Below are 15,700 nucleotides of genomic sequence, written 5' to 3'. Positions count from 1 at the left end.
GGTCTTGTGGTTACTGTACCAACCTGGTACTCAGGAAACTGTAGTTCAGTTCCCCATTTTGCTAAAGATTTCCTGAGTGGTTATTAAGGCCCTAATCCTTAAAAATATTTAGCCATCTACCTCCCATTAATTCCGAAGAGGAGTGGGCATGTAAGTACCTTTATGGATCTAAGATTCAGTCCCTCTGCAGTGGGAAGAGAGACATTTCCTTTATACGAAGGAAAAGTCTCATGCGCTGCACATTTCTACCTATATGTGTTAGTCATCATGTACGTTTGGGCACATAAATATTTTTGCCTGTCTGGATATGTTCCAGCCTGTGAGGAGTCTCGCTCCAAGCTGCAGGTCTAGTCTGGGCTAGTCGGACTGCAACCTCTTGTCCTCGCGGCCCTGTCAGCATCCGCACGACTCTGCCTTATTCAGCGCTTTCACAGAGCGTAGTGTCCCGGCAGCCACTGACGGCTTCCCTGCTGCTCGTCACGTATAATTTGGATGATCAGTTATGCTTGAGGCTGCAGTAATAACCCAGACAGACATAAAAAGAAACCCAGTGCTGACTGCAGAATGGAGACCAAGACCACCCCCACAGCTTGGTCTTCTGTTTAATGTTTCAGATTTCGAGGTCTGCGCAGTTTATACTAAACTCTTTTCTCATTCTTTTCTTCTCTTTGGGCCTGATATGCTTCGGCCTGATATGATCCTGTGCTTCATTTACCTTGCATAAAGCGCATAGCAATACCAAGATCAGAGGTCAGGTCTTCATGCCCATCACAAAAATCCCAGAAACAGATTCCAGTCAGAGCCCTTATATGGGATCTCAGGATCTAGATGGCTAATGCGGCTGTGGTCTGATGAGTTGCTTTTGCATTTACCTTTGCAGGCTATCGTTACAATGACTTGGTCTCCCCTCACTACCTGAACATGATTGCCAACCTGTCTGGCTGCTCTGCACACCGCCGTACACCTAACTGCTCAGATATCTGCTTCCACAAGAAGTACAGGACCCACGACGGCTCTTGCAACAACCTCCAGCACCCTATGTGGGGTGCATCTCTCACAGCCTTCCAGAGACTCCTCAAGCCAGCCTACCAGAATGGATTTAACCTCCCCCGGGGATTTTCTTTGGCAGAAGACTCCAGGGACCTGCCCCTTCCATTACCCCGCCTTGTCTCCACTGCCATGATTGGGACTGAGACCATCACCCCAGATGACCAGTTCACTCACATGCTCATGCAATGGGGCCAGTTTCTGGACCACGACATGGACCAGACAGTGGCAGCCATTAGCATGTCCCGTTTCTCCGATGGGGCACCCTGCAGCGAGGTGTGCAGCAACGACCCTCCTTGCTTCTCCGTCATGATTCCTGGGAATGACCCCCGTGTGAGGAATGGGCGCTGCATGTTCTTTGTCCGCTCGAGCCCTGTGTGTGGCAGCGGGATGACCTCATTGCTAATGAACTCCGTCTATGCCAGGGAGCAGATCAACCACTTGACCTCTTACATTGATGCCTCAAATGTTTACGGCAGCACCGAGCAGGAATCGCAGGAGCTGAGGGATCTGAGCAACCAGAGTGGATTGCTGAAGCAAGGGCAAGTTGTGCCCAGCTCGGGGAAGCACCTTCTTCCCTTTGCTGTGGGGCCACCCACCGAATGCATGAGAGATGAGAACGAGAGCCCTGTGCCGTGCTTCCTAGCAGGAGACCACCGTGCCAATGAGCAGCTGGGTCTCACATCCATGCACACCCTTTGGTTCCGGGAGCACAACCGTATTGCCAATGAGCTATCAGCCCTCAATCCCCACTGGGATGGAGATCTCGTATATCACGAGGCACGGAAGATTGTGGGTGCCCAAATGCAACATATCACCTATGCCCAGTGGCTCCCCAAGATCCTTGGGGAAGCCGGAATGAAGATGCTGGGTGAGTACAAAGGCTACAACCCAAACATCAATGCGGGAATCCTCAATGCTTTTGCCACCGCTGCCTTCCGCTTTGGGCACACCTTGATCAACCCCGTTCTGTACCGGCTGAATGAAACCTTCCAGCCCATCCGCCAAGGCCACATCCCCCTGCACAAAGCCTTCTTCTCCCCTTTCAGGATCACACAGGAGGGTGGGATTGACCCCCTCCTCCGCGGGCTATTCGGGGTGCCTGGGAAAATGCGGGTACCCTCAGAACTCCTCAACATGGAGCTGACAGAGAAGCTCTTCTCAATGGCACACTCGGTCTCACTGGACTTGGCTGCTATCAACATCCAGAGAGGGCGAGACCATGGCATCCCACCTTACAATGATTTCAGGGTCTTCTGCAACCTCTCATCTGCACAGGAGTTTGAGGACCTCAGAAATGAGATAAAGAACTTGGAGATCAGGGAAAAGCTCAGGAGGTATGGTAGCCTGGCCAGGCTTGGAGGCATCGCAATCACTGAAAATCAGTCTGTGAAAAGTTACTGCTCTTCCTAGAACATCCATCAAATAACCTTCCCCAGATATTACTACCCACAGATGTTCAGATAGGATAATAGCTTTGGTTCAAGAGTGGGGCAAGACAAATTAGATCTCTCCAAGTGATCATTCTGGTTCTGAGTGGAATGTCATGAGGGATTGGAGTGGTATAGTTTGAAAGCAGATTGAGCCTTGGAGCTATTTTCCAGTGAGACTAAATTGCATCTTATCTGCACTGGCTGACATTAGGTTACTCTTTCCAAGGCGTGCTCATTGTTTTTCAGACAAGACTATTAGAAATGTTGTCCAGATGAGTTTCTTGTATACACATTCCTATGATGGAATCAGGTCTCTTTTATCTTCACTCTTTGACAGTCCCTTACCTTTTTTTTATCTTTTATCCTGCAGCTTATATGGAATTACCAAAAATATTGACCTGTTTCCAGCACTGATGGTAGAGGATCTTGTCCCTGGTACCAGGGTTGGACCAACACTGATGTGTCTGTTAACAACGCAGTTCAGAAGGCTGAGAGATGGAGACAGGTATTGTTGTTAGAGTCAACCCAGTCTTTGGTATTCTTCTATTTGGGGAGATTTGCTCCTTGCAGGAAACATGGAGGGAACAGAACCTGTGATTTTTCTCCAGTTGTTCCTCATCTTACGATACAGGGAAGGGTCTCCTCTGTCCAGTGTATTTGCAAAAGCACTTGCAACAATTACAATCCTTTTCTGATGTAATGATTTCCATTCCACTGCAGGACATCAGACACTGTTGAAGATATGTCCAATGTCCCATGAAAATGCTAGAACATCTCTCAGGGAGCTTCCTTCTCATTCCCATTTGCTGCTCATGCTAACACGACTCTTCTTGCCCTCGTGATGCACTTAGGGGAGATGCTTTGTGGGCCCAGCAATCCATGTCCTAACTGCTATGGTAGAGTTGTCTGAGCCTCAGGATTCCCCTGCAAGGGATTGTATCTGGAGTAAGCAGTGTCACTCTGCAGCTCAGGTCAGCAGCTCACTGGGATTCATGGGAGATTGTCTTCATAGCTATGTGAAGCCCTCCTAAGGGCAGGCCCTGTTTGCCATTAAACACAGCATGGGAAACTGGAATAGAAGCTCCTTTTGAGGGGTCTGGGTGCTGTCATACAGATGTAGGGCAGCTCTTCTCCCTCTCAGCCTCACTCTCCATCATCGTCTTGTACTCTTGAGTCATGCTATCATCTGCAAATCCTGCAGATTTTGGTACGAGAATCCCGGGGTCTTCACACCAGCGCAGCTGACTCAGATCAGACAGACATCCCTTGCTCGTATCATCTGTGACAACAGTGACCACATTCAGCAGCTCCAGAGAGACGTCTTCCAGGTGGCATCATACCCGCAGGGCATGGTTGGTTGTGAAGAGATTCCAGCAGTGGATCTCCGCTTGTGGCAGGATTGTTGTGAGGGTAGGAATGAGGCCATTCTAGCACCGACTGACATGGGGATGATTCTGGGTGGCATTCCCATTACGTTGTCACTTTATATGACATGTCAGGAGCTGGTTTAATGACACACATTACTTCTCTGTGGGAAGTAGAGCCATGTGTGAGGCAAATGGATGCAAAGAGGAAAATAGCTGCGTCAAATCTGACCGAAGGTCCACCTAGTTCAGGGCTTCTGTCTCACAGCAGCCAAAAGCTCATGCTCGGGGAAGAGACTAAAATGGGGCATTGGCACAGTGGTCTCTACAATGTACAGTAGCTGAGGAACTTTGAGCTAGAAAACGGCATTGAGGGCATTGTATTTAATCAAGACTTGTGGATTTATTTTCTTGCTATCCTATCTGAGCAATTCCCATTTCTGGCTTCCACAGCATCCTGTGGCAACAAATCCTCCAGCTTATGTGTGAAAGTTGTAACATCTCTTTTGGTTTGTTGCTTGCCTCTAAGCAGCTCACAGAGCCCCCTGATTTTGATGAATGCTCATTCCTCTGATCACCTTCATGCCGTTCGGGAATCTGTAAAACTCTGCTATTAAACAGCAGATCCTGCCCTGGTCCCTTTGTGTTACATTCTGGCTACAAGTGTCCAGCCAAGGCATGGTAATCCATGCAGGATGCATGCCCTATACACCTTTGCTGCCTGCTTCCCTCCAGCATAACTGATGTGTTGAGGGTGGACAATGAAGGAGGGTAGCACTGCTTTGTTCACAGACAGTTCAAGCCAAATGGTTCTGCCTGAAGCATAAATGCTCATTCCAGATTCTCCCTTCCTTCCCAAGACTGCCAGACACGTGGACAATTCAAGGCTCTTTCCCAGCGGTTCCGAAGCAAGAGGTCTCCCAGATTCAGCTACCCGGAAGAAAACCCTTCCAAGCACAAGCCTACATTTCCCAGGTCTGGTAGATCCATTTCTTATACCTCTGCTTTCTGAAGAGCACAACAAGTTTGTAATAGCTCTGTCCATTCAGACTTTTGAAATTGGCATTCTGCACTGAGGCCTAGAGATCAGGAGTGTTTCAGTAACCAAATACAGAGCTTGATCCAAAGTCCTCCAAAGGAGTAGGGATCTTTTTCCTTTGTTTGAACTGCCACCAGATGAAGCTCTGTCTTACTGAGAGGACATGTGAATACCCTTGCTAATCCTCTATTCCTGTGCACCTTCACAGTCTTGGGAGAATGACAGAGAAGACCATTTTAGGGACAGGTTTTAAAAATCCCCAAAACTGTTTCCAACCACACATAGCACTAGCCAGGGGATTTAGGTAGATCAGGCAGTTGTGTGACTATTTGGTTGGCATCTCTTGGCATGTGGGCCCTTCTGTGCCCAATTTGATACTTAATCTAAGGCTGATGTTAGAGAAGGCAGAATGATTCTCCCCATCCAGGAAGCTGATGTTTCCATTATCCTGTTTGCTTTCTATCTCTGTCTCCAGGAATGAGGTGCCTTCTCCACGCCCTACCTCCAGAGAGAATCTTGAGTCCCTTGTGGCTGAACTAGAGAAGACGGTTGCTTCCCTACAGAAACAGGTAAAATTTTGTGTCCCAGTATTTGTCTTCCATGGAGTCACAGCATGAGCAGGATTTATCTACGAGCTATGGAAGTTGGCAGCCTCTGCAGCTCCTGTGCATTTAAGAGCCAACAGCAACGCGCTGATCAGAGGGAACTAGCAAGCAGGTACAGAAGAAGGAAAGTAAGGAGAGAAGAGATGAAGTTAAGCTCACACCTCTACAACGGCAAGTTGAAATGCAAGTCTGACCCTCAGGGTGGCTTGAGCTGGTATTTCATTTGTATTTGGGACACATGAAAGATCATTTGTGCAATCAATTTTGGCAGCTCAGATGATGAATGGTAATTCAATTGTATTTGCCTGGATACCTGTCAGGTCATGGCATTTGGCATCAGGAGGGCAGAATGCTGCTCTTAAAGCTAATGTTTTTTCTGTCGTCCCTGCTAGGTAAATGTCCTAGAGAGTCAGCTGAGGTGGCACCACAGGAACACTAGTGCGTATGGACAGGGGAAGAGGACTGGAGACAAATGGAGAAAAAGATGACCACGTTGCCTGTTCATACAAGGTCAGTATGTTTGCTGTGAGCTGGGCTGGGGTCCAGCAGGTAGATCAATGCGACATTGCTGAGCATGTGGTGGGACACTTGAGCAGTCTTCACATATATAAAAGACTGTTGCAGAAAGGAATGGAGCGATCCAGTGATGAGTGAGACAAGAGGTAATAGGCTTAAATGTAGCAGGTTAGACACCATTTCTAACAGTAATGGTAAGTGACTCACTAGAATGGGTTGTCTGGGGACATTGTGCTATATCCATTCCTGGAGGTTTACCAAGATGGAGGAAGACATAAGTATAGGATGGACTAGGTGGACTGGGTGAGGTCTCTCTCAGGCCTTTTCTCCTGGGACTCTGGGCAGATTTCTTCTAGCAACACTTAATAACAGAACCCCAAATCCAACAGCTTCTTTGAGGAGCGATATCACAGAGCACAGTCATGGGGTAGATGGACTGCTTCCTCCTTGGTGTAACAGGAGCATCTGGCAGATGGAGCAATCCCTTATTTGCTTATGTATTGACAGAGATTTCCCCCTCAGAAACTGAGTCACTAAGTCACTAAGCACATCTCTTCTGAGAGCACCAGTGCCCTGTTGGCTCAGCGCTAGCCAAGGGAGTGAGATTGTTCAAGTGCGCGTGGAAGGTCACTGTAAGCACCTGCTGGCCTGGGGCTCCTGCTGCCACTCGGTTGTGGCAGGATCAGTCTCCAAGGTGCTGGTAGAAAGCTGCAAGTCCTAGTTTGCTATATCTAAGGGCAATGGGGAAACAGAATGAGCCCCTTTAACCTTGGTTTCCATGCATGTCTCTGCAGCCTTGAAAGAGGGGGTGAACAACTCGCTGGCGCCTGCCAGTCTGGAGGAGATCTTTAATAGTTTTTATATGTCACAAATGGCTACTCCAGGGACAAGAGCAGACGAGTTAGGCTAAAGTGCTGTTCTGCCAGGCAGTCTGTGCTCTAAGGAGCATCTTCTGGAAGTCAGGTTACAGGTGGGAGCAAAAGAAGGCTGCTTTGCCCAAATAATCTCGGTGGAAAGCAGAGGGGGAAGCCTGAAGACTCACCATACTGGTTTCCAGTCTGATTTGATTAGTGGGTCCTTGCAGACTTTCTGGTGGAATATCAATCCCCTTTAGACATTTTACAACCATAGTATGGTTGTATGCAGTATGACACTTGTGAGTTAGCTTTTCCTTGTCATGTTTTGCAGATCCTTGAACAACAGTGGGGGCGGGGGGTTCACAGAGCCTTTCAAAAGTATCTCTTTGGTTTTAAAGGGTTATTACTATTTTCATGCTGCAGTTACACATGTCCCAGACCTACCAGACACTGTGCAGACAGCAATCTCTACCTCAAACTCTCTCCAATACAGCTTGTTTGCTTTCCTGTGCCATTTCAGGTGCCCCATGACCTGCTCTCCACCGGCCAGTTCAATCCACGCCTGAAGGGCTCCAGAACAGCAGCCTGCAAGACCCAGCAATGCTCTGCCTCCTCTCACACCTCCTGTATGGCTCCCTGTCCCAGGACGACTGTACTTCTGCCTGTACCGAACCCTCTGCACTGACTGTTTGTGACCCCCCTCAGCCCCTGACTGTTTCTACATTCATCAGCCTCCAGGGAATAGGTTTTCCCTCTGCACTGCCCCATTTAATGGTGGCAGACTAGCAGTCTGCCAAGATGCCGCTTTCTGCCGTAGTCCCCAGCACAGGAAATGGAGGATAATTGAAGCTGCTTTAGTGCCACTGTTCTGCTTTTCTCTTTTTCCCATGCAATGCTGTCATCATCCACCACCGCTTGTCTGCAATGTCCCATGGCACCTAGGCTAAACAGTTTATTATGAGGCAAAATCTTCCTCAGATAAGCTATCTCCAAGTTTTGGTGCCAGGAAGCCCCTGGAGAAATATTACTGTGTTTTAAAAAAAATTAAACAAACATAACCCCCCCCCCCCAAAAAAAAAAAAAAGAGCAAAAAGAGCAAGAACAACCGCAGGGCCCCGGCAAGCACTGTTGGCTGGGCTTGCAGTTCATGCCAGCAGCAACGAAATGAACCCAGTGCCTAGGGAATCTCCCCACTGTCTGGTTGCCTCCAAATGGGATGCCAGAAACAGAAGAGCGTGGTGGCCCGCATTGCTGAGATCAGCCACTGTGCTTTGCCAATCATTTGATAATGAGTGGAGCGTCCTCAATTATATTACCATGTGAGTGAATCTACCGTTACGTGCCCAGTGCTAAGAAGCTTTTTGCTAAACATGAACTGCGTTCTCCAAGTTTCTACCCTTTCGGGTTTTTAATTGGATTTATGTTTCTCTTCTTCTTTCTCCCAAAAGGCTCATAGCTGGAAGATGTATTTAGAGTGTGAACATAACAGGACCTGAAACAGAACCTCAGATAATTAAATGTAATGGGCTCTCTCATTAATGGAAGGGAGCTGCTGGTTTCCGTCAATTAGTACGGGAGAACACTATGTGCAGTATTTGACACACCGATGAATACAAAGCGCTGTTTGTGTTTATTGCTCCCAGGTGCTCTGCAACTAAACCAGGACTGCGTAACCAGCTTTGCTGGATAGATGTTATGGTTTTGTTGCTCTTTGGAGGTGCTTTTTAGTGGTGCTAGAACCAAAGTCCCTGTGTAGCTACCATAGCCCAAAATCTGTGGACAGGTTGGATTTTAATACATTAATCCAAGCCAGTTGCAGGGACCAAGAGAAATACTTGATCCATTAGACTATGCCTTCCTTTCTTTTTCACTTTTTCTTCCTGTGTCCTCCCTCCTCTCTTCCCACAGTGCAAGAATCAGAAACTTTTATGAGCATGCCTGTTCTTTTCTTCTCCTTTTTTTTTTTGTTTTTTTTTTGTTTTTTTTTAAGGTGTGTTATAGTTCCAAAGGGATTTGAAGCAGCAGGGATGCTCCTGGAAGTTAATAGGAAAATAAAAAGATACTAGAAAAAGACTGTGATTTGTCATCTGTTTCCCGGCGTGGGATTCTGAGCTGTGCGTGCGTGTCCTGTGTGGATACAAATGTGCAGTGGTGAGTGTGCGTTATGCATGTCTGGTAGGTCAGCTCAGAGGCAGTATTTAGTCCTCAGGGATGTTTATCATTTTCAAGTACTCTTTCATTTAGATGCAAATCAAGATCCAAAGCCTTGCGTGTTATAAATTGGCTCTACTTGTCTATCGCTAGCACCACTAGGGAATCTAATCTGGCAAAGGTCAATAAAGGTAAATCAGTCTCCAGCCTCCTTCTGCAAACCGCAAGTTTACCAAGTCCTCATTCAAAATAGCAAGGTGCAAACCTCCTGTGCTTGATCTAATCAGATAATCTCCCTAAATGCATAAGCAAGCAGGCCATTTTCCTTGTGATGGAGCATGACGTGAGGAGTAGACTTGTCAGAAGTGCTGCAGAAATACATCAGGAGTGGGTGTCCTCCACCTTTTTCTGATGTGTTGCAAGCTCTGATGCCCCCCACCCTCTATTCCTATAGCCAAGCTAAAAACGAGAAAAATACACCCGGAAATTAAACATCAGTGCACAACACCAGGAGCGAGACCCCCAGGGGAATTCCCCATATATCCAAGCGCTTTCTCGTGTGCAGGGAGCAGAATATTTTATTAAAAACTCCCTGCACCCTTTCCCACTTCCCTCGTGTGCAGCGATGGCCGTGTGCCCTCCTGGAGCGCCGCGTGCTCCTCCTCCTCCTTCTGTGCTGGCGAAGGAGGGGGAACAAGCCAGCTCCAGACCCAAACGTTCAGATCTAGTTTTTGCAGCTTGTTTGGCCATCCCGGGGCACCCAGAGGCAGCCCACGGCTGGCCCCCAGCTGTTCTCCCAGGCACTGGACCAGGTGTTCTTCATATACCGTGCAGCGTCTTCCAGTTCGGTTTTCTAATGTCCGTGATTTTATTTGCTATAACAAAAATGCCTTTCTGCAAATACCAGACCCAGGATGGTTTGCCAATCTGGCATCCTAAAGAGGGTTTTTCATCAAGAAAAAATTGCCAGTTAGTTGTACAGCAGTAGAGTGTCTGTGTGCCCACCCACCCGGGGAAAGGCTGTTGGAGGGACATCGATAGTAGCCCTCAGCCTAGGTCAGTGTGGTACGTTTCTCCTTTCTTTAAACAGTCTTTCAAAACCAAACCGCACACCCAAAGTCAGCTACACAGAGCGGTTACAGCAGAGGAGGATCACGGTAGTAGGCTCAAGCACAGGAGCTGAGTTCCTGGGGAGCAGGTCGCACCGAGGGGTGCCAGCCAAAAACCTCCTGCAAGCGAGGTGGAAACAGTTAAGTGACAAAATCCGCATGGTGCCGGAGCGCAACCGGGGCTGTCGAGCGTCCGGGTGGGCTGGTGTGCAAGGGCTCTGCACCACGTGCCAACGGCCAAGCAGCAGAGCTCCGACCCACTTCAAATCGCTCCTCTACTCCGTTTTAACTCTCACACATTTGTGGATGCAATCATTTTCCTTTGAAAAAAAAATACCTTCCCACACAAGTGCAATCGAGATTATTAACTGGAGTCTGCCACTTGTCACAAGAGCTGCTTAAACAACAGAGAGCTGCGTTTACCGGTGCTCTGGTAGCGAGCATGAGAGTGCACTTTAAAACAATAATTAAAAAAAAAAAAGCTCCATTCTCCTCCGAGTGCAGCCAGCTTTACGCAATGGAGCAGGTTCCAGCTGTGGCCATCTCGCCAGATGTGCCAGCAGGTCTGAGCGGGTGGCTCCCGCCTGCAAACCGGCCCCACCTGATCAGCTAGTTTCACTCTCAGCGATGGGAAGGTCCCAGCGCCGGGGAGCCGGGTGCCCAGACGCGCACGGGGTGCTGAGCCGCGGGGCGGGTGCCCCTCTGCCCAGCCTCAGCGAGTCCCGTGGAGCGGGTGCGGGCGCTGGCAATGGAGCAGTTTGTGCGGAAGCGCTTGACTTGTCTGGCGTCTGTCCAGACCAAGCTCCGGCCCCACTCCGGCCCGGACGGCTGCTCCCTGGGGTATTTTGGTTCCGATTCTGTTTCGCTGCACTCCAAGCTGACCACCGTCTCCCCCCATCCCAAAGTCCTCGCTCTTCATCGCTTTATACGCTTTCGCAGCCCGGAGCACCGACAAGCTGAGCGTAACCGCCAGGGACAAACTGCACGTCCTCAGAGAGGAGGGCGAGTGTGTCCTGGCCAGGAGGCTGCTGGGGGGACCGGCCACGGGCTACGTGCCTGCGAGCTGCGTGGCCAGTCTCAGCCCGGGAGCCTCCGCTCGCCGGCTGTAAGTACCCGGGCTCGGTGTGTTTGCATTTGCACGGGAAGGTGGGTTTCCAAGAGCAGCTCTGCACCGCGCTCCTCCGCTTGCTGCAGCCGGGAGCATCAGCTTCAGCCTGATGCAGCACCAAGCATCAGTGTGACCTGTCTCCGAGTTTCCTTGCTGGGGAGCGCCTGGGCTCGTGGTTATGAAAGGCAGCCTCCCCCCGCCATCCAGCCCCCGTGGCCGGGAGGCAGTGGCTGGGATTGCAGCCGGCAGTATCAGAGCCCCCTCACCCCCCCCCCCCCCCCCCCCCCTTTCCACGCGCTTTGGAGCAGGGCAGATGCAGGCGCGTTTCGGCAGGCTGGTTATCAGCCACTTTCGCAGACGCTCTGGTGGTTTATGAAGCTGCAGCAGCTCCATCACGTATAATTCCCTGTGCGGCTGCTTGGAAGCCTGAGATCCCGGCTAACGAGGGAACCTGACGGCCTGGCCCGCGCTGGGCTGCTGGGGCTGAGCAAAACGGGGCTCCCGCCCGGCGCGTGTGCGTCATGCTGGTGTCAGCGCTGAGCAGCCAAACCTGCCCTTTCTCACCGGGGACTCGGTGGGAAATCCTGGCATGGGAGCAGCACCGGCAGTGCCCTGGCCCCTTCCTTTGCTCTGGGTACCGCAGAGCTGCCGCGGGTGCACACTGCTGCTCCCCATTCTTCAGTGCTCCAAACCGGCGCCCACGGGCTCGGCTACCCCAGCACGGGCTGAGACCTGGCCAGCTCGAGTCAACAGTGACTGCACCCTGCCTCTCCCTGTGCCCCGTCTGCCCTTCCCTGCCCAGGCCAGCAGCCCAGCTCCTTTTTTTCGCCTCCCGTGGTGGAGATGGACTCGCTCGCCCACAGCGATGGCTTCAGGAGCCCCAGGGCTCATCCTCGCGCGGTTCGATGGCAAATGCCGGTCCTGGACCCTGCTCCAGAGACCTGGAACAGCCCGAGGAGTTGGCAGCAGGCAGGTGGAGCAGGTCTCAGCTGGCCGCGGCCACTCAGTCCGACAGCGGTGCTGGCCGCCCTCGTTAGAAAAAAACGAGGCAACGGGTTGCACGGAGGAAGCTGCAACAAGAGGCCATGTGTGCAAAGAGGCAAAACGGTCAACGCACCGTCCCCGAGCACCGGGGGGGGGGGGGGGGGGGGGGGGCGGGGGGGGCAAGGGGCTCCGGCACGGGGACTCCGGCACGGCAGCACTGGGGATGTTCCCCGGGATGTTGTTGCATCTCCCCCTTCCCCGCGGGTGGTTCCCACGGCCGTGGCCCGTCCCCGGACCCGCCGGCTCTGCCGGCCTCCGCTCTCCCCTCGCAGCTGGTACTTCAGCAAGCTCAGCCGCAGCGAGGCCGAGCCCTCCTCCTCTCCGCCCCACCAGCACGGCTCCTTCCTCGCGCGCGACAGCCAGAGCAGCAGGGGCGAATACTCCCGCGCAGGTAACGCGCTGCCGTTCCCCCAGCGAGAACGAGCACAGGAGAAGGAACCGGGCGATGCCTTAGGAGCAGCCTAAGGGATTCGGGCAGCACGAGGCGGGGGGGGAAAAAAAACAACTGCATTTTGAGGGTTTTGCAGCATCTTGTTGAAATGAATTACCAGCGGAAAGCTCAGCGATGCTGCCGCACGCAGAGCCTGAGCCTTCGTCCCCGCTGCACTCCTCTTCGCAGCGTGCCGCCACGCCGGCACCTCCAGACGGGACGGCCGCTCGCCAGCACGGAGCAGCTCCTCGCCTCTACGCGGCCGAGCGGAGCGTCCCGCGGAGCCCCGCGCCCCGGCGGTGGCAACTGGTTTCCTTCTTCGAAGACGCCCAGTTAAAGAGGAATGAGGGAAAACTCAAAAAGCAAAATTAGGAGTGCTTTAGTTCTCCCTTAAAAAAAAAAAAAAAAAAGGTGGGGGAACGGGGGTACGGACTCTGTCCTAAAAGATGAAAATCATTTGGTATTTTTTACAAGAAATGGGATTCTAATTAGTCTATCCATCTTCTTAAACCGGTCTTTCTTAAACCGAAAGTTAAAATGCACTGTTGGTAAAACTGCCAGCCTTTCCCTTAACCAGCCGTGCTGGGGCTGGGCACGGTGTCCTCCGGGTTGGGGCAGCTCTCTGCTCCTGCTTTTTGCCCAGTTGTCCTTCCCAGGACAAAATGCACGGGCTTTTCTGCAACGTTCGCTCTGTATCAAAGACTGGAAATCGTTTTTATTGCAGAGCCCTTCGACTCTGGAAATACCTGAGCTTCTAAATTTGTCCTAGGGTATAATAAGAACACATTGCTTTTATATACTTTTAGTGCCAATTAATGTAGCACACATAAATCCAATTAGAGTATTAATCCCAAATTGCCAGCTCGCTTCCTGATTAGAATGTCGTTCACCAGTTATGACCTAGAAATAACAATTAAACACATGAATAATTCAAAAGTGAAATTGAAAGGCATAAGATAAAAGAAATGCTTAAAGAACTGAACTCTAAATCAGCCATAACCTGCAACTGTATTTATTTACTTTTTTTGTCTAATTGGTGGAAGCACATGTCTGTGGGAAATGGAGAACAGCTATCTTTGGGGCTGATTTGGAATGAATTAGAACTTGAATCTCTCCTGAATGGCAAAGGCAGGTTTTAACCAGCTCCCTGGCTTGCAGAAGCAAATGAAATGGCCGCTCCTAGGTGGGTGACTTTGAAGCAAAAGCTCCATTGCAGCAACATCTGCTTTGCCTTTGTGCTTCTTATATGGCCCAAATCTTTCCCAAGAAAAAGCTAAGGCTGCCTAAATTCCTCATATTTCATGCAGCCTCCAAAAGCTCTTCCTTCGTGCACTCTCGGCTCTGAGATGTTTCCAACAAGTGGCCACTGCAGAGAGTTCCCCACGTCTTCTGCACCTCAAATGAAAATTTTAGGTGAGGGGAAGGCGGTGCCCACCTTGCAACGCAAGTGCAGCTCAAGCGGTGGGGCACCGTGCTCTGGTCGCTCCTCCGTGACACCTGGGTATTGGCTACCGTCTTCCCCGGCCGAGCACCAGCCCTGCCGAGAGCTACATCGTCATGCTGGAGAGCTGGAAGGGCAACGCGGAGGAAGGGCCCACCTCCTTGACGCTGCGCGAGAGGCTCGGCTTCTTTTACAGACGGGTGCTCGGTTCTCTCTCCGGAGGGTAACCTCCTCCCACCACCCTTCTTCCAAAATCACCCACGGGCCAGCTCATGCCAAATGGCTCCCTCCTCCTGGTTTGCCCTCAGACACGGCTCCAGGACTGCACGTCTCCGGAACGAGCCCACGGCCCCTCTTGGGGAGGATGCGGGGAGGTGGCTGCGGGGAAACGCAATGGGTTTCGCAGAAGTCCTGCTGTCACCTGGCTGAGTAGCAGTCTTGAAAGCAGCGTGTTAGCCAAGGCGTCATTCCGAGTTTACAACTTCCTTCAGCCGGTCGGGTGGGAGCTCCCCTGCCATCACCACATCCAACGTGAAGGTTTGCGGTCTGTGTCCACTTGTGGCTCCGCTGGATTTACTTACAGTGTGTCCTGTGTATTTATCAATAAATGCGTGTGCCTCCATCCGCACGCCGCACGCAGCCCTCGTCATGCTCCTGTACATTGCCACCATCGCTGACACTGGTCCTCGAGGCCTCGCGAGGCGTTGCACTGGTTTGGGTGGTGGTGGAGCCTCTGAGCTGCTTGGTGCTCTGCTCTCTCCTCTCTGCCCTGAATGCAATAATTTGCAGCAAATCCCACTTTTGCAGCCCTTTTGCAAGCACACAGATTTCTGTCGCTGTCACTGCCCTCTTCCCCGGCAGCTAAAGGCTCTGCAGCAGCAGCTCCCTGCCCCAGGCCGGCAGCTCAGCTCCGTGTCTGTGCCACCACCTCGTGGCTATGCCAGGTAGAGCTGGGTGGGATGAGCTAAAAGGTCTATGTCTTGCTTCAAATACTCAGGCGGATGCCCGTGTTTCCTTCAAGAAGCCGTCTCGGGAAGGCTGGGAGGTTTTCCACAGGTTCCTGCTGGAATTTGTACCCTCTTTTAATACAAAAACCTCAAATATAGGGAAAGGCAAGTAAGTTTTGCCCGTAGCTGCTGCTCATGGGGGCTCCGAGGGGTCGGGGTGGTGGGTAGCAGGCTGTGGAGCCCCGTGGGGATGCTGGGGAGAGCCGTGGGCATGGGCAGCCCGGAAGCCCCCTGAGCCGGGAGCCTCAGCTGGGGGTTGCACCCCGGGGAGATCTTGTGTCAAAGGGCTGACATGGAAATATCTCTGTCGGGGCTCATTGCCTGGATCCCGTTCTGCTCAGTGCACGGACAGGGCATGCAACCTCCCAGCCCAAGGTGGACATCTAAAACAGATGAGGTGATGTGGCCCGGAGGAACCTGCTTCTTGACCAGGGGCCGTGCAGAGCCCTGGCAGCTCTCGCTGGTGGGACACGTAGGTGGCCAAAGGCCGCTGAGGCACCCGCTCAGCTTGCTTTTGCCCCAGTGCTTGGACACAGCTGTGATGGGAAC

At 51.5% G+C, this 15,700-nt stretch overlaps 1 protein-coding gene across 2 annotated transcripts in view; it reads left to right on the top strand.

The window, feature by feature from the left end:
* LOC112979038 (peroxidasin homolog) overlaps nt 1-8,934 on the top strand; it is a 51,280-nt gene extending 42,346 nt beyond the window's left edge. The window contains exons 17-23 of one of the 2 annotated variants that reach the window (XM_026092907.2): nt 881-2,384; nt 2,851-2,985; nt 3,682-3,890; nt 4,705-4,819; nt 5,359-5,452; nt 5,881-5,998; nt 7,382-8,934. In XM_026092907.2, the coding sequence (XP_025948692.2) occupies nt 881-2,384; nt 2,851-2,985; nt 3,682-3,890; nt 4,705-4,819; nt 5,359-5,452; nt 5,881-5,976 (2,153 nt within the window). In that variant the 3' untranslated portion in view covers nt 5,977-5,998; nt 7,382-8,934. Of the gene's footprint in view, nt 1-880; nt 2,385-2,850; nt 2,986-3,681; nt 3,891-4,704; nt 4,820-5,358; nt 5,453-5,880; nt 5,999-7,381 lie in introns of those variants that run through there. The other variant, XM_026092908.2, reaches the window with a different exon arrangement.
* The last annotated feature ends 6,766 nt before the right edge of the window (nt 8,935-15,700 follow it).

The sequence above is a fragment of the Dromaius novaehollandiae genome, chromosome 16 (assembly GCF_036370855.1).
Source record: "Dromaius novaehollandiae isolate bDroNov1 chromosome 16, bDroNov1.hap1, whole genome shotgun sequence".
Taxonomy (NCBI): domain Eukaryota; kingdom Metazoa; phylum Chordata; class Aves; order Casuariiformes; family Dromaiidae; genus Dromaius; species Dromaius novaehollandiae.
The sequence above is the reverse complement of the archived record's forward strand: the minus strand, read 5'-3'. Positions and strand labels throughout refer to the sequence as shown.